The sequence below is a fragment of the Cygnus atratus genome, chromosome 2 (genome assembly GCF_013377495.2).
Source record: "Cygnus atratus isolate AKBS03 ecotype Queensland, Australia chromosome 2, CAtr_DNAZoo_HiC_assembly, whole genome shotgun sequence".
NCBI lineage: Eukaryota > Metazoa > Chordata > Aves > Anseriformes > Anatidae > Cygnus > Cygnus atratus.
In genome coordinates, this window is record NC_066363.1 from 80,714,083 (window position 1) to 80,736,838 (window position 22,756).

The 22,756-nt window shown below is 41.2% G+C and overlaps 1 protein-coding gene across 2 annotated transcripts in view; it reads left to right on the plus strand.

Moving 5' to 3' along the window:
* Positions 1 to 1,622: 1,622 nt before the first annotated feature.
* Positions 1,623 to 22,756, plus strand: part of GMDS (GDP-mannose 4,6-dehydratase) — a 412,629-nt gene continuing 391,495 nt past the window's right edge. Inside the window, exon 1 of one of the 2 annotated variants that reach the window (XM_035552672.2) lies at positions 1,623 to 1,828. In XM_035552672.2, coding sequence (XP_035408565.1) covers positions 1,763 to 1,828 — 66 coding nt within the window. In that variant the 5' untranslated portion in view covers positions 1,623 to 1,762. The remainder of the gene's footprint in view (positions 1,829 to 22,756) is intronic. The other variant, XM_035552674.2, reaches the window with a different exon arrangement.

A 22,756-nucleotide genomic window follows, 5' to 3' on the forward strand; every position in this document is an offset into this window, starting at 1 on the left:
TAAAACTGCCTGTGTCTAGGAAAATTCTTCTCTTGCCATCTATCACACTGAACAGATATTATGACCATGTAACTCCTGAGAACAGCCAGCATAATAGGTGGAAGAGACAACAGTCTGATTTTGGGTTTATTGCAGAATTCTCTCAGTAGCCTTTTTAATATTCTTCTTTACTCTTTTTCTTTCTTGTCACAAGTAACATCAGTGCTGTTCTGTTTCACATGAGGTATAACAAAGACATTTTCTGGCAAGTGAACACTGTGTCTCAGTGACAAGAGTCCAATTTGGTCTCAGTTTATTTGGATAAATGCTCTAGGGAAATCTTGTAAGTTAACCAGGCAGAAGCGTGCTACAAGAAGTTGGTTTTCATGTCTGCAAAGGGACTTTATCAGCTAAGTTGGTAGGCTAGAGAAGAAACAAACAGCATAAAACTACATGCTTAAGTCTGATCTCTCATTCTACTGCACTCTTCCACCACCTCCACAAAATCCTGTCTGAACATCACCTGAGGCAGCAAGCACCAAGCTTCACTTTCTGTTTTTTTATAGAGATCGTGGCAGCCAACTCCCCTTCTCACCAGACACTGGCAAGGATAGCAAATAATGCTTGAAATGGCTAGATAGTGTTATATCATCTAAGTTGGCCAATCCTCTTAAAATGAAGGGTTTCTTGTAAAATTTCCTGATGCTGCAGAAATGGTGTCACTGTTGAGTTACTCAAAACTTTGTTCCCAATTCTGGGAATGGCAAAGATGCGATGAACATGGGATGTGCTATCAATCTAAAGATCTACTAGTATGTTAGTCCTGAATTTAAAACTGTTAGGTCTTGCCTCACCCCAGAAAGCTTTGGAAACGAGATGCTGGAATGACACTGTTGGGATGAAATCTTGCAACTGGTTAACCATACAGGGCAACCTGTAGTTGCAGTTACTTCACTCCATCCTAGATTACTACTTAGCTGAGACTGAAGTAATGAGGAGATTTAAACTGGGAGTATGTAGTGACGATGTGCAAAAAAGCTTTGAGGATTTCAGAGTATAGTTCCCCTTGAAGAGTAATTTTTGACCATGCACACTAATGAGCCATAATAAAATAGTAAAATGATAATAATACACAAAACCCCAATTATTTCGTTGTGTAGAGGTCCTGCCATCCAACCATGTAATATGGAAATCCCGTTCTGACAGCCTTCGGAGATTAATAGTGAAATATAAACAGGCCTCTTTTTTATCGTTTGTTCCTTTTTAGATTACGTGGCTGACTGAAAAATCAGAGAGGCGGATGGGGCGACCGACGAAACGTTGAAAACCGCCGCTACCCCAGCGCGGCCGCCCGCTCCTCCGCGCCGCAGGGGGCGCTGTTGCGCGGCCGCCCCACCCCCTCGCAGGACAGCCCCGTCCCTCCCCGACACGAGGTCAGGAAGTCGGCGGCCCCTCCGCTGGCCCTTTAAGGAAGCGCCGGTGGCCGCCGATTGGCTGCGGGGCCGAGCGGGGCGGGGCGAGGCGAGGGGGAGAGAAAAGCGGGGCGCGCTCCCGCAACCACTATCACCCTCCCCTCCCCCCCCCCCCCACCGCACCCGGGAGCGCGCTTGGCGGGGGCCGTGCCGGCGGCGGGGCTGCACCTGCGGACGGGGCGGGGCGGGGCGGGAGCCGCGAAATGGCGGCGCGGAGGCGGGCGAGCTGGTAGCCCCGGCCGGTAGCCACAGCCCATGTGCGGCCGCGCCTCCGCCCCGGGGCTGCCACTGCACTTTTCCCCGGCGGCAGCATGGCACAGGGAGGCGAGGAGGGGTCCGGCAGGAAGGTGGCTCTCATCACCGGCATCACCGGGCAGGTACGGATGGGAGCCGGGGGTGTTTGCCCCCCGGTGGGGTGGTCGGGGGCACGCAGCCCCCTGCGGGCAGCACGGGCTCGGGGTGTCCCGTCCTGCAGGTGGGTGTGAGGGGGGTCCCTATGGATCCTGCGCCCGGAGTTGCTAGGGAATCATCAGCCCAGGTGCGCGCTGAGCTTCAGCTGCACCTGTTAGAGGCAATGCGAGGGGCTGGAGGTAGTGCTGGTGGAGCCCTTCCACCCGGAGGTGCCAACGTGGTGGTGCAGGGCAGCCTGCCTTGTAGGTTTGTCCTTTGCAGGCATGTTTCTCGCTAGCACCTGTCCCTTCGCATCCCGGGCATCCTTGCAGTCAGCATCTGCTTCCTGCCCAGGATGCATGATGCAAGCAGCTCCCGAGGCCACTTGTTTTGTATTCCTGCAGGTTCACTGCAGTCCCTGTTTTATTTTTGGTTGCGTTAATCATAGGGATAGCAGTGCGCTCAGCAGAAGGTGTGGGAGAAAGGTGGCATGAAAATAAAAGTGTTTGCCTTGCAGCATCTCCTGCTCTGTCAAAAAGGATGCACCAGTGGTGAGTTTTAACCTTGTGAGACCTGCAGGAGTGTCCATGTACAGCATCTGCAGCTCTCACTACCATCAGGCAGCTTGGATGTTTGGTTGGGCTGTTTGTCCATGCAGAGCTTGACACTGCTGCATCTTTGCTGCCAAGTGGGTGCTAAATGAAAGTTGCCCTGGACGTCCTTAATCAACCTTACTTCGCAATGTAGATGTTGCCCACTGCCTGGAAAAAGTGCTCTGCTTGCACACTATTTCTTAGAACATGCTGAGTGACATTTGCTTGTAGGATGCATCTTTTGTGATGGGTAGAACCTGTTAAGTAGGTAACATGGGACAGCAAACATAGTTACTTGTCTTAGAATCAGTGGATCAGCTTTCTTTCCCTTATGGTTTGCATTTAACCAATGACACCTTCATACGTGGAAGAATTTCTTCCCCTGCAATGGCGACTTGTCCTGGAATGCTTGCAGATCTATCTGTGAGGTACTGGTGTGAATTGTTTGGACTGTGGAAAAGTGCATGTGAAAACAAGCATGTTAATCCTTTACTCTGCAATGATGTTCGTCAATGCTTCTGTCTTTTGTAATGGAAGAGCCACCTGACCTTTGAGGGAATAAATCAAGTGACAGTACAGTGTCATAGCAATTTTTGTCTCTTATCGAAAAGAACCTGGACTGTGCTTTGAATTTCATCAGCTGTTTTTGTTTTAGCTTGTTATATCTATTCTCATGTGTTCTTAAAACATGTCTCGGTGTCACCTTTTCCAATAGGTGAGTGACTGTCTGCCAAGAGCGGGTTAAGAAATCCTACCAAATGGCTGTCTGACAAGGAGATACAACTGAGTCTGAGAAGAAGGAGAAAAAAAATAATTTGTATATACTAACATTTTTACTTGGTGATTGCTTTTAGCAAGAGCACAGACAGAGCTTTCCAAAGGACTACTTAGATGAATAGTCTTCTGGTTCATTGACAGAAGTGTTTCTTTTATTAAAAAGTTAGAGGCCTCTAGCCATAGTGGTATTATTTTTTTAGTGCAGTGTTCTGTGTGCTACCTTTCCTTATTTTCAGTGCAGCTCTTCCATCTTAGTTTAACCTTTGTCAGGCATATTTTTTCAGTGTTGAAACATGCAGGGATTCAGAGCTAGTAAAGGCCTAGAATACCTAAAAATTAGCCAAAGAGGTTGGGTGCCTTAGTGATGAGACAGTGCCAACTCTTGGCCTAGGATGAAAGCTTTATGCTGAGAGTAACCTCTTTCTGGGTCCTGTAGTTTTCCATTATTTTGAGATCTACTACTAGGAATAAAGGTCTGTCGTCTGTTCTTAGGTGAAGTTTAAAGGAAAGTTGCTGTAGTATTTGTTCCTTGCCCTTTTTATTACCTGTCATTATTTTCACTTAATGACTTCTTTGTTTGGAGAGGCCTTACCCAGAAATGGGAGACCTGGATTCTGTTTCTTCCTTATCTGAGAACGGGCAAAGTTGTGTCCTACCTTCCAGGAGAATGTTTTTAAGCTTAATTATCATGCACAGAATGCACAAACACGCTAAAGTGGAAACGAGCTCAGGCTTTGTCTTTTCTAGACAGTCATTTTAATTACTGAGTTAAAGAGAGTTGGTCTCTCTCTGCATTCTTGCTTGGAATTGGAACTCTTTCAGAGTGGAGAAATAAAGGCCTGGATCCCTTCAGGCTGAGGAAAGCATAGAACAGCATTGGATAGTAAACTAATCTTATTCAAACTGAGGCCCTTCTGCTGCAGGATTTTTTTCTTTTGAAAAGTGAGTTGGCACAGTTGCGTAATGTAAGGAGCCCAGCTTTTGTTTGCGTGTGGCCAGTGTACTCTGAGACTGTTTGCTGAACTAAGGCCCCATAGAGCCTGGTTTCTGGAATGAGTGTGGGTGGGAGATAAATACTGAGCCAAGTGGACCTAGACAGTTCTAGGCAAATGTAGAGTTGTGCTTTTGTGTTAAGAAATCGAATGAAGTGCTGCTTGAACTGCAGTGGCACCTCCTGAGTCAAGATGATGCCACAGCGGGCATGCTTGATCATAAACATTGAGATCAAACGCCTCATTACGTTTCTGAGAACTTCCAAGTAGTCGTGAACATCCCAGTTATCCTTCTCTTCTGCTGACGAAAGAGGGGATTTTCATCCTGTTATGATGAAGAAGGAATTGAGCCCAGGTAGGACTGTATTTTCATGATACAGGAATTGTCCTGTGGTGCAGCTTTTAACTGAAGTATGCCATGAAGACATGGTATCGCTGCATCTTATGAGTTACCAACTTCTAATGGGGCTCACAAGGCTGTGGAGGATGACAGAATAGGATGGACTATCTGCACATCTTCCTCTGTATAGTGAATAGAAGCTTATGTCGTGCCTGCTTACCTGCACCAGTCGGTTAAAAATGGTTCATGCAGTTTACTTCCTTCATCTTGTATCCAAAGGAAGTACAGGCTCAGCAGGGTTCAATGTGTAACTGATAGGAAGGAGGTTGTGACCTTGGGCCAGATAGCAAAATGAGGTTGCAACAACTTCCTCTGTATAGTGAATGGAAGTTTGTCATGTGCCCGCTTACCTGCACCAGTTGGTTAAAAATGGTTCATGTGGATTACTTCCTTCATCTTTTATCTAAAAGAAGTACTGGCTCTGCAGGGTTCGATTCCTAACTGATAGGAAGGAGGTTGTGACCTTTGGCCAAATAGCAAAAGGAGGTTGCAACATGGATGGTAAAGCCATAAGTGAAAATCAATTCCATAGTTGCATGGTCAGGAATTAAGACACTCTGGTGCCAAGAGCTGGACCATAGTCTCTGTGAAATTATATAAACAAATCTCTACAAATCCTGTGTTTACCAGTGGGGTTGGGGTGAAATCGGTGTCATTCTACCACTTGCATTACTGATAAGAGACTCTAGCATGTAACCAGTGGTGTTACATACTCCTGTTGCAGCACTGAGATTTCCCTTATCTGCCTTCTCACACCACAGCAGTGGGGCAAACTGCACTTTGCTGTTTTGCTAAAGTGACCTCTGGTCTGCGTAACTGCTGTATTTGGACGGATAAAGTGCTTCTGAAGTTTCATGTAGATACTGGCCTGCTGGTAGGTTACTTCTGAGAGTAATGTGTAGCACTCTTTTTTTCATTGAAGTAAAAAATTATTTTTGTTGAAACACATACCTCCTGTGTGTATTAAAATGTTTTTTTAACAAATTGTGATTTTTTAGATGGATTTTTCCACAATGCAAAATGTGGAAAAATACTGGACTTCTCAAACTTTGTTACTTTGAAGAGCTATTATATGAAAAGCAGATTTTCGTGAATCAAATACCAGTCTAACATTTACTACTTAATATTTAGATCTTTACCTCCTGTCTTGTCTCCTGTTTGGGGAAGCTGCTGAAGCAGTGCTTTTTGACAGCTTTGTTTTCTAGGCACTATGACTAAATATCTGTTAAAGTTGCATTTAAATAATTCTGGGAAGTCTGATTGCACTGCAATCAGTCTGATTGTCTTTCTGTACACTGATGCTTGTAAGAATATTTAGATGTTTGATTTATTGGAGAAATACCAAAAAATATTCTGGCTGAGTCCAGCAACTAGGTTATATTGATGTTTCTTTTTTCCCCTTCTGTCGCTGGATTGTGAGCTGTGAATAACATTTATCTTGTATCTGGTGCTGTCCTGCTCTGCTTTACCTGGAGAGATGGTAAGAGAAGAGTTTGTAGACCAATAGGATGATCATTTAACTTGTAAAGCTAGGCTATGAATGAAGCAATACACTAGAACTCATGTCAATACGAAGCCAGAGGCTTTTTTCAAATTGTAGACAGTGAAATAGTTGTGCTTCTGCTTTGTAAATAAGAGCTCTTTTAGCAGTCCTGCTAGCACCAGCTTCTGTGCAGTTGCCTGCACTTCTGTCAAATTCACCTGCTCTGGTGAAACTCAGGGTTTGGTTGAGCCTTCTTGAAGATGCTGCCATAAGCGTAAGTATAATTGAAAAGCAAGTGTGTGCATAAATGCCATAACATTTTCTTTAATTGCTTAATGTAGGGAGAAAATAGGGCCTGCCTATGATTCAACTTTGTGCACTAGAAGGACAAGTTGCACACCAAACCCATATGCACTGCAGACTCCATACAGGTGTTACGGCTCATAGTTTGAGAAAGGTGAACTGTATTGACAGGGACAAAAATCACGGAGTATGCAGAATTTACTGTTGTGAATTGAAGTAAGTTTTAAAATCTGGCTCTTAAGAATGAAACAAACAAGACAGACTGCGAGGTAAACTACTGGTGCTAAGAAAATGTGACTCAATTTGTTTTTTATCTATGTGTGTATATATATATAATGAAGCAGTGAATGCCTCGTACAGAGGGTGACTATAAAACTTTGATATGCTATGGGTAAAGCAACTTTTTCTCAGTTTTCTTTAAACAGTTAGGAAACACTTTAAGAAGTTGTTCTTTTAAAAGTATTGTGATCAAGTGGTGAGGTAGGACTCCTTGTCATTAGGAAGTTTCTGTGTACCTGAAAAGCAAATGCAGAGAACCGTTACAGCATGCTGTACCAGAGAGGACACCTTTTGTCAGGTAAAGGATAGGGTCTGAAGGATTATTTTTCTGCATAGAAATAGCAGGCTAGATTTCACTGAAACTGCATAGGCTACATGTAAAGGTATGGGTAAGCAGTACTGCTCTTTGTTAAAAACAGGCATTGTCTTGGTTGAAACTGGGTGCTCTTGATTTCAGTGTCTGTCTTTGAATAGCCAGTTGTTGTCTTGAGTGAGGCTTTCAGATGTGTTGAATATCCTTATCTTAGAGAAGGAGGCACACTAATTCAGGCTCAAATTGAAATATAGGAAACGTAAATTGAACTTGAGACAGACACCTGTGTGTGTGCTTATATTTTAAATGGTGAGGGTGGTCAAGCCTTGAAATAGATGGCCTAGAGAGGATGTAGCATGTCTATCTATGGAAATATCCAAAATGAAATTGGGTATGGCCCTGAGCAACCTGCTCTGGTTCATCCTGGCTTGTTAATGGATCTAGGACTGTGATCTAGAGGTCTGTCCCTTCTGATGCCAACTTAAGTGATTCTGTAAAACCACCGTAGTATCAGAAGTTGAACACCCACATTCTGACAAGAAGGTGTTGTAAGTGCCTAGTGAAGTTTTGCAGCACATGAATGTCTGTGGGGTGAAACCCAAGCTTACCTAAATTAAAATGAAATACCTGGAATTATATAAAGTGTTGCCATTATGTTTCACCCAAAACTCTAGAAAAAATGGTCTTGGAAAATGTCAAACAGTGAAACAGGAGGCTAGAATACTATCTGAAAGCACAGGCCCTATTTTAGAAAATATGCCAGAATTTCTTTCTCTCAGCCCTTCCTTTGAAGGGAGGAGGACTACCAGTTGCTGTAATTCACCTAATGCATTGACTTCTTATCCAAGGCAATTACAATTAAATGGTCTTCTGCTTTACTACCTTTCAGCTGTTTCATGCTCCACAACTCTATGCAGACTGGCAGGGCTTTTATCTTCTCCAAGAGCTGAGAGTCCAGAAGGTGCTGTCTGTGCCTGCCCAGAGGAGCCCAGCTGTATACCATTACCTGCAACAATGTGTAATGCAGTTGGTTGGGGGGGGGGGGCGTGTTTGAGACAGGTGAGCTACAACACTTTCATGATAAAGCATAGCTGATACAGGGTTAGTTCATACACCTGTCTTGAGGTGTTAACTTTTTTTTTCTTTTCATCTTTGTGCAGTTTGCTCAGTGTTTATGGCTGCTATAAAGTCTATTCTCTGGCTGATTACTGGAGAGGGAAGTCCTGGTAAAGCAGCACAGATCACAGGTGTTGATTCAAGGACCAGTGGAGGCAATCCAATTCCTTGTGTTTGAACAGGATGTGCACAGGACATGGACTGTAAAACATTGTCAACAGCAAGTGAATTATAAGTTACTGCATATAGTAATATGTACCTGATAGAAAAGTAGATAAATTTTCTGGAATGTTTTCAGTATTTTACAGTGTTAAAGTATATTCTAACTATGCGAAGATATGAAAAAGATAGAGGCATAGTACCCAATCTGTGTTTGGGAAGCTGACTTGTGCTAAGCAGTGTTTCTCATGAAGGTTTATGATGTGGATAGCCATGGGGAGCTATTGCCACTGCTGGCCAGACTGACAAGGAGAGCAGCATATCCCATTACCAGCAGCATATGGATTTCCTAGTTTCTTTATTTCATTTTTTTAAATAAAGACTGGTGACCATCAATGTAAACAGTTCCTGTATTACTGTATCTTCTAAAATGTTAGGGTTCAAGCATCTCTTTCACTATATACCTACAGCCAATCCAAAGTGAAGAGATAATTCCCTTCTTCCTGTGATATAATGCTCTCCCACTAAGCTTTGGTCTTGTTTCTCCTCTGATTGCCTCTTTCACATTATTTTAGCTGTTGAGCTTTCTGCAGAAGGGAGTCTATTTCCAAGAAAACAGGTAGCTATGCAGGAGGACAAGGAAAATGAAGTACTGCCTGCTGTGGAGGACTGTGTGAAGAACAGAAAGGTTACCAATCTGATTCCTGTGATCCAAGAAAGCTTCGCAAAAGGTTTTTCAGTGCAATTATGATACTGGTATTCATCCTAGTGTTAGTTCTGTTTTCCACATCTTATTTCTCTGAAGAGTGCTGTGACTGAGTCTGAGTTTCTTTACGCTTACCTGTGCTTTTATTTATTCTTTGATATAATGCTCCGTTGGTGAGGCATGAAGTACTTTCTCTCTTGACAATTTCTCACACCTTTATCCCAGCTTCTGTAGGCGTTTGAGTCTGGACATGAATCCTGACTAAGTTATCTGTTCTTACAAACTTGCCAGCTCTGCTTCCCTTTCTATGCTGTTGCATTATAACTCAGGCTTGTTTTAGAAAGCATCCTTCCCTTAAACCAGCAGGTAAACAATGATGTGAGAGAATGTTGACGTAATGGTAGGTGTCTAACTTTTTCTCAAAAATGCATATTATCTTGCTCTAAATCTCTTCTTGCTACTTTGGTTGCTTTTTAGCCAAATGAGCAAAATAAAAGCTTTTTCTTAATGTTTCTCACCTCATATGAATGCACTGATTTTTATTTTTTTTTTCAGTACCTCAGTTAAGGAATTCCTTTGGGTTCTTATTGTGTATGAGCCCATTCTGTCTAAAATACTGTTATAATACTGTCATAAAATAACAAAGGAAAGTTATAGGATGGTGAGAAGGAAGAGTGGAATTCTCCTGTCTGCCTTCTAACTGTTATTAGAACGTTCTTACTGTGCTTTTTTTTTTGTTTCTAGGGTGTGCAGTTTTCACAATCTAAATCCATACTGAAGCTTTTGTAAAGCCTGACAAACAACTTGATGTAAGCTGTATTGTCTCTTGTCATCTATGCCTTTTATGTGTTCTTAAGCAATTAAACTTCTTCACATGCAATATAAATGTTGTAACAACTCTCGTTTGTTCACAAATGCACACAAGTAGTATACCTAAGTCAGGCTTTCTTCAAGAGTTTTTGTCCATTTTTTTAAGACAGCGAAAAAAACAGAATGGGAAACAGTTTTGCTTTGCAACTCAAATGTCATCTGACAGGAAGCAAATTGTCTAAGGATGTGTCTGACTTTTATCTAGTTGGAATCTGTTCAGTGACAGGTTCTGCTGAATAGCATTTCTCAGTACCAGGAGACAACTCTGTTGCATTGAGTAATGGTACAGCTTGCATCAGACAGTCAAATCAGTCAGATAAAAGTTGATGGTATCACAACAGCTTTGTACTGATGATCAGTAAAATACAGTGATCCAACAGGTATATCAGCTACAAAAATTACTTGCCTTGGGTGTGGGATGCTGCAGATCTTTGTTTTTTGGAAAGTTTCCTAGAAGATAAACTAGTCGGTGCTATGATTACTATAACTGAACATATGTTCAATAATAGGAAGAAAATATGCTTGCTCTGGAAAAAGCTCTCTTAAGGTGACTATCTTACCACATTTTCTATGAAAGCTTTCTGGTTTTAGCTGTCATTTGACCCACTTACTGCTGCTTGAGAATTCTTCTCTAAGGGGAATTCTTACAGTCTGTCATATAATCTAATGTGGGTTTGCAGGGGGGAATTGTCTTTTTGAAAGTCTATTCAGGTGCTTTTGCTGTAATGACAAGATACTGTGTCTCTGCTTTGTATCTGACACCTGCATAGCTATTAAAGACGTGCCTCTTGGCTTTTTCATTGTTCATGTTAGAGGAGATAACGTTTTGTATGTGATATACATAATGCTCAATCTGTAAACTTCCACCTTTCAGGATGGTGCAAAAGCATGTGGCTGAGAGATGCACTGCCAGGTATACTGTCTGTTCTTATGTTCTTATGTATTTGAAAGTATTTTGAGGCGGTATGTCACCAAACTGTATGGGAAGCCTTAAAAACATACAGCCAAAAAAACCAAGCAAACAAAAAAAAGCCCCAAATCAAAAAAAAAAAGTAGCAACTTGAAAATAGGAGATTATTACTCAGACTTAATTTATGGACCTATGCCAGAAGTAGCTTGAACATATTTCCCACTCATGAAATGGTAAATGAGCCTTTCCTAAGGTATATAGAACAATATGTATGTGTAGAAGAGAAGAAAGTCCCAAATCAGGCAGGGAGTGCTTCTGACTGTTCCTATATATGCACACTGCTAATGACTTTTTTGTTTCTAGTCTGATACATTGCAATCCCTTCTGACTGCTCCTGTAGTCCCTCTCTGTAAGTGGCTGGTGCTATTCTGGAACTGGGACATACCATCTGGCTGTTTAGGCTGCTACTTGTCAAATTGCAGGCATCCTATGGTAGGAAGCGGGTGTGCCTCTTTCTAAACACTTCATGCAGGTGGGATCTCCTTAGATGCATTAGCACTGTCAGGCTTCATCAGTGATGCTGGTGGTGATCTATAACATCATTTTAGTTGCTGTTTCTTTTTTAGATGGATGAACAGCTACTCTTTCTTTTGCTGGTATACTTGCTACCTTTGTCATAGATACAGCTCTCTAAAAGCATAAGCATTGATGTGGAGAAGGCTGTTATTTCAGATGCTGAAATTTCTGGCAAAGTCTTCTGGATTTCGTACAACTAAATAATTGTGGTTTTCATGTCAGTGTAATTTTTCCCATGATTATAAGGTAGTAGTCTGTCAAAATATTCGTGCCAAAACTTAGCATGCTGTTTTGCTTCTGAAAGTAGAATATCATTACAACTCTATAGGATGTGCAATATAAAAGGGACACAGAAGACTTCAGATTTGCATACAGAAGTCTATATTCTTTCATCTTATAGATGGTGTGCCCGTACCAGTAGGTTTGTGAGATGTGTTTCGTGGGAATGCTTAAGAAGACACAGCCAAGGAGCCTCTTTACTGAAGTTGAACTGGCTGTTCCTGATCAAGTGTTGTTCTGCTGAGCCCCAAGCCTGGTCTGCACTGGTGGAACTTGGCAGTCTCTATTGCTTACAAGTTGATGTTTTTTTATCGTGTCCTCACCTCCTCCCACTGTGCTTGCAGCAATACTAGAGAGGGAAAGAGCAGTTTCAGAATGACTGGCCTTTGAACAGCTGCAAAGGCTCTGCTGTTGTAGATCTGCGGACTCAGTAGCATATATCTTTTCATTATTGAAGCTGAAATAGTTGCAGAACTCTTCTTGAAGATGAGAAGGCAAGGAAGTCACAAAGACTAAGAGCTAAACTTCAGTTTATGCCCTTTCCAGCCCATTTTAGGGAAATAGTCATACTCATAGCTGTTCCTGCATCTGTGGCTATGTGGTTTTGCTTCATGTATTTGATTTCTATTTAATGCATATCAGGTCATTGTAGGAAACTTAAGAAGTTTACATTCCCATGTTCTTATTGCAGCCTTTTCTATTATAAAACACAGTGCAACTCTTCCAATCCTTTTTCTCATTTGGAAACTTACGATTAGAACGAGAGAGGATTTTTTCACTAATTTGCAAGTTTTTCATTATTAAAGAATGAAATAGGAGTCTTACTACTGTCTCTAATATTTGCTGTGTTTTTATTAATATTCTTGTACTTTTGCAGAATGTCATGGTGTGAAAAAACTACATTGCAGAAACATTATTATATGTTTCTCTTAAATTTAGGAATTGTGGATAGAATTTCAAATCATTACACTGTCTATTGCTCTGCTTTTTAAACAGTATGAAAAACTGGACTTTCTTTAAATTGGGAGGTAACACTTAGATGGGAAGATGCTGCTTATTCCTCTTGCAGTCCAGTTCAGCTTTGCCACATGCATGCTGATAGTCCTTATCACCTCCAGTATATCACAGCTATCTGTTACCTTGATCAGTTAAAGGGAAGCATAACATGGACTTGGCAAATAGAAAGCATCCGGAGCCTTTACAGTACTAAAATTCCCTGAGCAATAATACTGTATTTATTTTGATAAAACTGAAAACTGTAAAATAATGGTTTAAGTTATTGCTGATTCATAAATATTTTTCTTAACATGGTGTCTAAAGAGTGAAATATGAGAGTCCACATCTATTTGAAATAATAGACAACCTCCCAATCATTAAATGTTGTAGCTGGCATTTGCAGAGGTGGATGTACAGCTTGCTTTTGACACCGGTTAAGTAGGCTGAGTTTCTGTTGGAAATACTTTGTGTGATTTACAGAAACGTGTTGGTGAACTTGCACTAATTAATTGAAGCTGTTTCGTTTCCTTCGTACAAGCTTGTGTTACTAGTGAATGGATTCTGTCACTTCAAGTGGGAACCTCCTTGCCTACATGTCTACATCTCAGCAAGTGTCTAGGCAGCTGTTTAGGTGAGTGAGAGTCATCTAGCTGATTAAGTTCAGAGTGCAGGCTTGTTTGGTCAAGTGCATGTTCCTACCTCAGGATAAGAAGAGTTGTGCTGTAACTTGTATTGGCTATTGTTTGCTCTGCTGGCTGTGAAAGGTGCTCAGGGTGACCACCTGATGGAGTTTATGCTTGTATTGTCCCACATAGCACTTCGCTCTGTAATGAGGAAGCATTTATTTTATTCGAAGCACTCTATAGGATAAGCAAATATGAGTTTCACTTGTAGTCTCTTTTCTTCTCGTAAGGAGAGCTTATACAGTGAATGTGTGTATACACAGTGTAAAAACACTCAGTCCCTCTTTTAAAGATACTGTTCTTGTGGGACTGCTGCTTTGGAGTTGATCAGGAGAGGGACAGTGCTCCCAAGTTACTGGCAGTTTCCTAAGTGCTCTCCACATACCACTGCAACTCTGCCACTGCTGACCTTCTCTCCATCCCTGACCCTCCGATTTTTGCTTGAAGACTGACCTTCTAGCCTTTCTGTTTAAGGAACCATCCGATGTGTTTGACTTCCACCTTACCTGGCCTCATTGTCTCATGTTACTCTATCGTGTGTGTACTGTAACTTTCATCTTAAACCATGCGCTTAGCCAAAAATGTAATGGTTTTGCTTCCAAAACCCTCTGGAGAATTCAGGCATTTCTGTCTATCGGTTTACTGAGGCTGTGGCATTTCAATGTAAGCTAAAGCCTGTCCATATTCCCCTCATAAAATGTTCCTATAACTACTTACAAATATTGGCATCTACCATATGGCCTGTGTGTGTTGAAGGACAGGATGGGGCCAATTTATAGCTCTAGATGGTAGGAAAAGGGAAAGGGTAGCCAAAAATCAATTAGAGATTCCTTCTGAAGGAAGTACAAGCCCACCTCCTTAAGGAAGGTCTAAAATCTTTTGAGTGATTTCAATATGCTGAGCAAAATAATAGTGGCTTGATCCTGACCAGTTCTTGAGTTTCAACGAATGTGGTTTTGATGGATTTCTAATTGCTCTCATTAAAAGGATTTGATCTTATAGGAGTGCAGTTGGCTAGTTATCAAAACTTCTCTGTCAGTATGGCTTAGAGAGAGGTTTGAGATCAGTCTAGTAGTTCAGAAAGTTTTTATTTAGTTTAGTATTTTGTACCTTCAGCTTTCCCTCTAGTATGTCTGGGACAGATGGATGAGAGGTTTGTAAATCTATGGAATAAAGTGCATTGCCTTTAAATCTTCCTAGTTCCCCGTCTTCCTCTGAGAAGAAGCTTCATTTTAATATGGGAAAAGGAAAGATATACAAAAGACCTGGAGGAAAAGCTACTCTATTGTTCCTACCTTTACAGTAAGGCTGTACTCTCTTTGGCATTACGTATTTAAGCTTAAAACACAGCTCTGGTATGTATTTAGATATAATGAGAGGCAGGTAGGAAACCACATTATTAAAATTCAGTGTTTAATTAAGTAAATTGCCATATATTACTGAACATAGCTAAGACATTACTGCTTTTCCTCACAGTTAGTGGTGCTAACCTTCTAAGCTAGTATGTAGTGTTCATCATAATTAAACTTGGCTATTAAGTAGAATAAAATCCCAAATTCTTGTAATATGCCCAATGCATCAAACTATACTAGGAAAAAGCCTTTATGGAGTCTAGTTTCATTCTGTTATGAGTTTCTCTGTACCGTTTTATTTAAAAGGTGCTCTTTCATTGCAGGATCTCTCCAATATGTCCCTGATGTGGTTAATTGAAAAGCTCCACTTGTTCATTCTTGTGTACAACAGACACAAGTCCAGTGGCAGCCTGAGTGGTCCTTCTGACTTTGCACAGGACTAGTCACTCAGTGCTTAGTTACTTACACATTTCCTTGCTTGAAGAATCTCAAGTGATGTCTTCTCAAAAATAAATCTGTTACTGCTATTTTGTGTTAAAGCACACACGGTGTCCAAGTTACAAAGATTCATAGCTGTGAATTCTTTATTAGCATGCGGTTTCTTTGGTATACCTCTAATTCTTGAAGTACATATGCCAAAATAGGAAATCACACATTCTTATTTCCTATTTCCCCATTTCTTGCACTCCACCGTGTTTGCCTTGCAGTATTTACCAAACTGTTTTTTTAAGGTATAGTCCTGTTTGGCAATGATCATATCCAAAAGCGACTTGCAAATTTTGGATCTTATTATCCAGAGATTATGTATTAAAATTGACTCTTGCATTTTTACCCAGTGAAAACAGAAATGTTGCTCCCCATGGATAGAGGCATAATATGCTTGGTTCTACTGAAGGCAGTTTTCACAGCTGGGTGTTAAAGTCATGAAAATCAAACTGCTGACACAACCTGAATCATAGTGCCACAAGTAGCACTTCTTTGTTTTTGTATGACAGTTTCATTGGTGCTATTAATAGCTGGCTCCTTACAGGTGTTCAGGTATAATAACTCTTAGAAGACAACACTTGGTAAGTTTTCAAATGAATCATGTTAATTCCAGGATTAATTTTTGCAGAGACACCTTTTGACTTTTTTTTCCTTTTGAGGTTTTCAGTCATAAAAATCCATATGTTGAAAATCTTCATTACTTTTAATTCTTGAAGTGCAGCGTTCTGGTAGGGAAAAGTAGAAAACCTGGCTTGCTTGTGATAATGGGCAGCCTCACTCGATCTGATGTTTCCATTGTCAGTCTCCTTGGAAAAGTACTGATTTCTCTAGTTTTACTGGTGTGCCATTGATACTCAGTTGGCAGGAGATCTTGAGAGTTAGCTACAGTATTACCAGCATTGAGGGAACAGCAGATCTCTGAGGAAAAAAGCCTATATGCTTCTAACACCATCAGGGAAAACTGAACAGAATAAAGTAGTAAAGATTTTCCTCAGCTATTGCTGGACATATATACTGACAATGTCATGCGCTTTTAACAGAATGGATGACTGAACGCAAAAGCAGAGTTCCTGTTGCAAGACTTTCTATTGCTCCCTCTTGGTTCTGGTTTATGTAGTGGTGTTGGGAGAACAAAGGAGTGACTGTGTATGTAGCTTGAATTTGGAATAATTTAGGTGGGTATAGTCACTCCTCAGACAGCTTAGTGAAACACTCTCTATAAAATGAACTAGAAAACTGCGCTTACTCCTATGGTTATCAATGAGCCTGAATTTAAATTAATTGAGCGTTGGTGCATTGCCTCTTTCAGGTAGTGCTGATTTAATGCAATAATACATAGCTATCTTGACCTCTGGAGAAACTGAAGTAAGTTACTTGTTTCAGCACTGAGCAACTTTCTGTGTGGCTCCTGGCACCTATAAAGCAAACAAATCTTTGTTCAACTCTGGTTATAACCTCCTTGGGACTGCTGTTGAAACATGGCTAGCAGAAGTGGTGTGGTACCAATGCATTTCCTTTTCTCCTCAGTCTGTACCTGAGCTTGTTGACATCTGTAAAACACATGTGAGACTTATTTGCAAATGATAATGCTTTACTATAGACTTCAAAGATGTGTTGGATACTGTAGCATGCATGGGTATATAGTTGCACCTTTAAACAGTTTGGGTAATGAATTATTTGAACTCCATCTAGCTGAAAGTTCTTAAATTTTTAAGAGACTTTATAGGAGGAATGGCTTAAATAGCGTGGAGACCAGACTAGCAGAATTAACACTCTTAGCATACTGCCATCTTTGTTAATACATTTAGCCACACTTAGTTCATTAATTACATGGAAAAAGGCTGACTAATTCAATGGAAAAATGATGTTGGGGAGGGAACAACAGAAGAGAAAGAGAAGGAAAAACTGTAAAGGTGAAGTTTCTGGTCTTGCTGCCTTCCAGTTCACATTACTGCTGCCTAGCCCAGCAAAGACCAACTCCTCTGCTGTCAAGAAGATTGAAGTTTAAAGATGGGGTGGCCCATTTCAATGGGAGAGTGAAACTATGCGCTTCACAAAGATTTTTATTTTTTCAAGCAAGCCTGCTCCTGAGTTTAAATGAATGAATTTCTTTGCCTAGGCAGTGGGTGTGTGTGTGTATGAGTAAACTTACTAATCTTGAAATAATGGTTAAAGGTGAAAAATGACAGATTGCTTAAAGTTATCGGTGGCTGTTGAAACAAATTCTGACGTGATTCTTGATTTCTTGACAACCAAATCAACTAAAACAATCATTCTTAGTACTTCAGCTGTGCCTGACTTCTCTTTAAGCTTCTACCTTTCAACTATTTCCTGTGAATTCCTCATGACAAGATACAAACATTAGGTGAAAAGTCTAGTGATTAATATTATTGCTTAGTTAAGTAATGGGACCTTACATAGACAGGAAGTGCTTCAGGTATCCTAAGCATTATCAAGGAGTGCTGTTCTTCTGGACATCTGTGAAATGTGTCCAGGCCTCTTGGGGAGAAAATTTGGAGAGGACTAAGTCAGCCCTATACTACTTTCTCTATTAGTTAAAATTGCTGCCAAACACATTGAAGTTTGAGATGGGCATAGAAATTTTTGTTTGCTTTGTCTGATCTTTGTGATTAGTGAAGAAACTGTGCGCGTGGTGATATGAGCAAGGAGATAAATTGTTGCTGAGGTGGGGGAAAGCAGAATGGTTCAGGGAAATGAAGAAAGTCCAAATTCAAAACCTGAAAACAGCGCTGTTCTGAACAGAACATGATGCTGCTTCCCTCTTTTCCCTGAGTGGATCAGGAGGCTTGTGACCTAGAAATCCCATAAAGGCTGTTCTGCTCTGTAGAATTTCATTCTATGCTGGTGTTACCTCCGCTCACGTATGGTGGTTTTTTCTCTGCAGCGTGGACCAGCGTGGATACTTAATGGAGAATTGTACCCTGACAGACTGACGCTACAGTAGTAGTTCTCTCCCTCCTATCCCAGCTGCAGCGTGCGGGGCTGTGCAGTAGTGGCAGAGGAAAGCTCTCCACCTAGAGGCAGAGACTGCCTTCCTATAGTCACCAGAGCAAGGCTGACCGACTTGGAAGATCTGCACTTTGCCTAAGGGAAAGAGTGGCATGGCGGTTTACTAATAAAAGAGAATCAAGTAGCTATTAACTTTCTTGTTTAGTAGTTGGTTTCAGCCGCCAAAAACCAAAGCCCTAGTCAGTGAGAAATGATATAATATGCTTTGATATGAAAGAAATTGTTTGCTCGAAGTGATTTTCTTTTGTCTGCTCCTTGATTTGAGAGTGGGCTTCTAAAGAGCAGCCGTGCTCCTTACCCTAGCTGAAGGCAGTACTCTGATAAATGCATTTCCCAACGTACTCTCTGGATGCATGGCTGTGCTTGCAGAATGGTATTGGTTATTCCTAAACCTGAAATTTTTATCATAGGTAGAAGGATGCATGTGTAAGCAGTAAGAAATTGTCTTTCTGGTATCTTAACTTTCTCGACCTTACTCTTGGGTCTCTTTTCCCACTGGGTCTTTTCTATTTTGAGCTTTGTTACATGACCATTAGCTGCCTACCTCCTGTGGTGTTGGTTTTAGATTATTAAGAAAATCCCTCTCAGAATTGCTGTCACTGGCAGCTACAGCTGCCACTGTTTTTTTCCCCCCACCCTTTTCAAGCTTTCAAACTGATGGCTGACTTTAGAGCTGATGTCAGCACCTTAATTTCCCAAATTTGAGTGGGAAGGGAGAAAAATTCCTCAATGAGCAGTATTCTGTCCGGATACAGAATTATGAAGCATGTCTTTCTAAACAGTGTTTCACTGTGTCACAGCTGGCATGCTATGCTGTGATGTAGTGCTGGGTAATGAGCAAAGTAATTCATGATACTTCTATCTGTCCTTCTCAGGGACTTGAGAAATTGCCAGTTTATTCCCAGACTTAAGTTTTTCATATGCCTGAAAAAAGCCACAAAGTTGGCAAACAACAGTTTCATTATTTTTTATTTGGGACTTAGTGTTGTCCAGATGTGTAGAGATTTACATACTTCTTCCATGCAGAAGAAACTGTAGAACTGTTGCATCAAAAGGTAGCTTCAGGAGGTGCTAATATTTTTATCCAGTCAAAATTATCTTGAAAGAATACTTCAAGTCATTTTCTGAATGTTACCTTTGAAAACTTTGTGCATAAGCTTGTTCACTGGGATACAAAATAAGTTGCTGCAGAAGGAATGTATTGCTTTGGCTTAGTGGCAGCCTTTGTTAAGAATCTTGGATGCTGACGAAGAATACAAGTGTTTCTGTTTTTTGGCAAAAAATATATTCACTTTGGTTCCTGTGGAAAATATATGTTAAAGATTCTTGTTCTGTTGTCTTGACAAAGATCTTGGTTTCATATTTTTTTGAGAAGGAAATCAACTTTAATAGGAATAGGAAGGAAATCATCTTTTAATAGGAATAGGATGGAGTCCTTGTGTTTTTACACGTCTGGGAGTGTTTTTACCTTTCTTAAGCATTTGATTTATTTCAAGTTTTGTAGTAGTAGTGTATATACTTTCAGATTCCTTATATAAACTGAGCTGGTTTTCTGTTCCAGTGTCAGTGAGAAAAGTTTGCTTATGGGTAACTGGCAGGACAATCAAGGATAGGGAAAACAAGGTAAAGTAGTATGTCAATTTAGCAGATCTAGAGGAAACTGCTGGAGAGTACATGATATTTGCTAAGTTATTTTTAAGTTAATTATTGCTATTGTGTGGGGATTTTTCTTACCATCCATCACTAAATCATCTTGAATTGCTGATGGCTCAATCAGTCCTTCAGGGAAGAAAGCTGCAAGTAAGTTAATACGGTGTCTGTAGAACATCAATTGTCTTCTGTAGGGTTCTGCTACTGCTGAAACGGGTGAGCTTGGTAGCACTGCTTCTTAGGCTTGCAGAAACTTTCTCCTGAAGACTTGTGTTTTGCCGCCTTTGTCTCTTGCCAGGCTTCTCCGGTTGATCCTAAAATTTCCTACAGCCATCTGTTCCATAACTTTTCAGTCCAAATGAGCCAACTGTAATGAAAAATCAAGTGTGAGGAGGAGGGAGAAGTTTTAAAGGGTTGCATGATCTTACCACTTTGGGGTAGGGTCAGTAGTTTGGAGCACAGTCTCAAGTTCTTTTTTGAGATAAGGGCTTTTGTCTCTGGACTATGTTAATAAACTCTTTTGAAAATGACCCTTCTTGGAGTCAAATAGGGACTTCATGGTGTTGCCTGTCTGACTTCTGAGGTTTTTCTTCATGCTGGCCATGTTCCAGTCCTTACAGCTTTTTATTTTGCTAGACTCAGCATCCCTGTGGGCTTGTGAAGTATTTTCCAGACTGTTGTATTTGAGGCTTGACAGGGCTTTTCTTCTTCAGTGAGATAGGATGAGGCTGGGGAACTAGAATGAAATCTGATGGTACCTCTCTTTTGGTTTGTGTTCTAGGTAGCTTGGATCAAGAGGCAGAAGAACTGTGCTGTAATCCTAAATGAGGACTGTTAGGAGTAGGTCAGCATTGTACAGGAGAAGAGAAACGGGGACTGGAAGCTTTGAAATAGAACTGAGGCAGGGGTCATCTGCTGAGGTGGATGATTAAAATCGTGCTGAACAAGCAGCTGGGCAAGAAGCTTGGCACTGGGTGCCAGTGAAATGGAGCAGGGGCAGTCAGGAGAGCTGTGATGAGGGGCACTACGGCTGATTTGGGCTGAGCAATGGGGCTGCAGTAAGAGTTTGGGAAAGGGATGGATGGTGTCAGAGGTGGGTGAAGGGCTTGTAAGGAGAAACTGGGAAAGGGCACATGAAGGAAGTAAGCCTGGGAGACTGGGTACCGGTTTGGAATTGGGGAACATCCTGCAGCTGAGATTCAGGTAAGCAGTAAGAGGGGGCCTGGAGAGGGAGGAAGCTGTGAGGGGAAGGCCTTGAGTCTTGTAGAGGGAAGTCAGATCAGCAAACTGATAAAAAGCTAGTGGGGGGAGAGGTTTTCACTGGATTGTTGAGCTGATCTGACTTGCCTTGTAGTCACACGTCTTCTTGCATGGGATGCAGAGGGCAGCCCTTTTGTGTCAAAAGTGTGACTCTATACTGAGGTTTTTGAACTTCAGTTAACAAAAGTTAAGTTTCCTCATGTTTTTTTTGAAGGTGCTTAATACACTAAGAGCAAGGTTCCTGTAGCTGTTGCTTTGGCGTGTTCAGAATCTTAATGAGTTAGGGGTGTCCCTGAAGATCTCACCTAATGCCTTTTGGAAAATGAGGAAGGCGTCATTAATGACTGTCCAAGTCTTATATGTGATGTGTCCAGCATAGAAATGCCGTGGCAGAGATGAGGACTCCTTGTTGGAAAGGATGCGGTATTTCCCTGCATTTCCCGCCCAGGTCCTTAGCAGCTAATGCTTCAGTTTTTGTACATTCCTGTAGGGGGAAAACAGGCAAAACTATAGCCATTTTGATTGAAATGTTTTAAAACACCTTGTCCTTAAATGCAAACTTTCTACGCTTATGCAGGAGTAATCTGTTTTCTTAATTCATACTTGAGTGCTTTATACAGTACGCCTGATAAATCTGTTGTCCAGTGCTAAATAGCACAATAGATGGTCCTTTTATTCATTTTAACTACCTGTTTTGCTGCTGTTGATCCAAGGTCCCAGAGCATGAGATGTCAGTAGAGCTGTGGATGTCGGTGAGGGAAGTTGGGCAGCATTTTGCTCTTGACCTGCCATGACTGACTGCAGCTATTAAATGCTCTGTGTTGACCATAGTTAAAAATGGAGCAACAGGCTTGCAATCAAAGCTGTCTGGGGTAGGCTGTTCCTAGGACTCATTGATTTCTGAGTAACAGCTTTTGACATTTTTTAATTGCGAAAAACAATGACTGACTGCTATTTCTGTACTTAAAAAAGAAATAGGGATTGTTTGTCGCAGTTGAAGTACCCAAGCTCTGTAAATGCCACATGCTATGATGATAACCTTCTGTTTTGTGTCAATGTATTATGCCAAATATGGTCTTTGTGCTGCAGTACAATGACAGTCCTCTTATGTTTTGGGGTTCTTAGTAGTGACCTTTTCAGTTTTGAACAGAAATGTGCTGGAAATGTTGGGTTCCTCCCAAGTGCCGTATGTGTTTGCTACTGTTCCTGTGGGTCTTCTGTAAATATTTTTCAACTTGCAGAATACAAAATCAACTATTGCATATTGTCAGCATGGAGCATAGTCTTCAGTTTAGATGTAATTCAATCTGGAAGTGACCCTTGAAAAATAAATTATTAGCTAAACAGGCAATCAGGTGTTATTCTTCAAAGTTGTTTGTACATAATTATAAAAAAAAAAAACTCTGCAAAATAATGTACCTCTGTACTGTGTTTAATGGGCTGCTGCATCTCATGTGGTGTGCGGGTCAGATTCAGTTCTCTAACTTCTGTCCATCCTATTCCTCCCTGAGAGAAAGAAATGTGGAAGAACCAGGTCAGAGTGTGAAGCAGCAGGAACACTGCAGGGGTGCTGGAACTGCTGTACTTGGTGCTGATCGTGGGTGAGTAGCTCAGCAGGAGCTCTTTGGGAAGAAATGTGAGCAATGTAATGAATAGAAAGTGTGAGTAGAAAGATGCTGCAATTCCCTTTCTTTATCTCTTC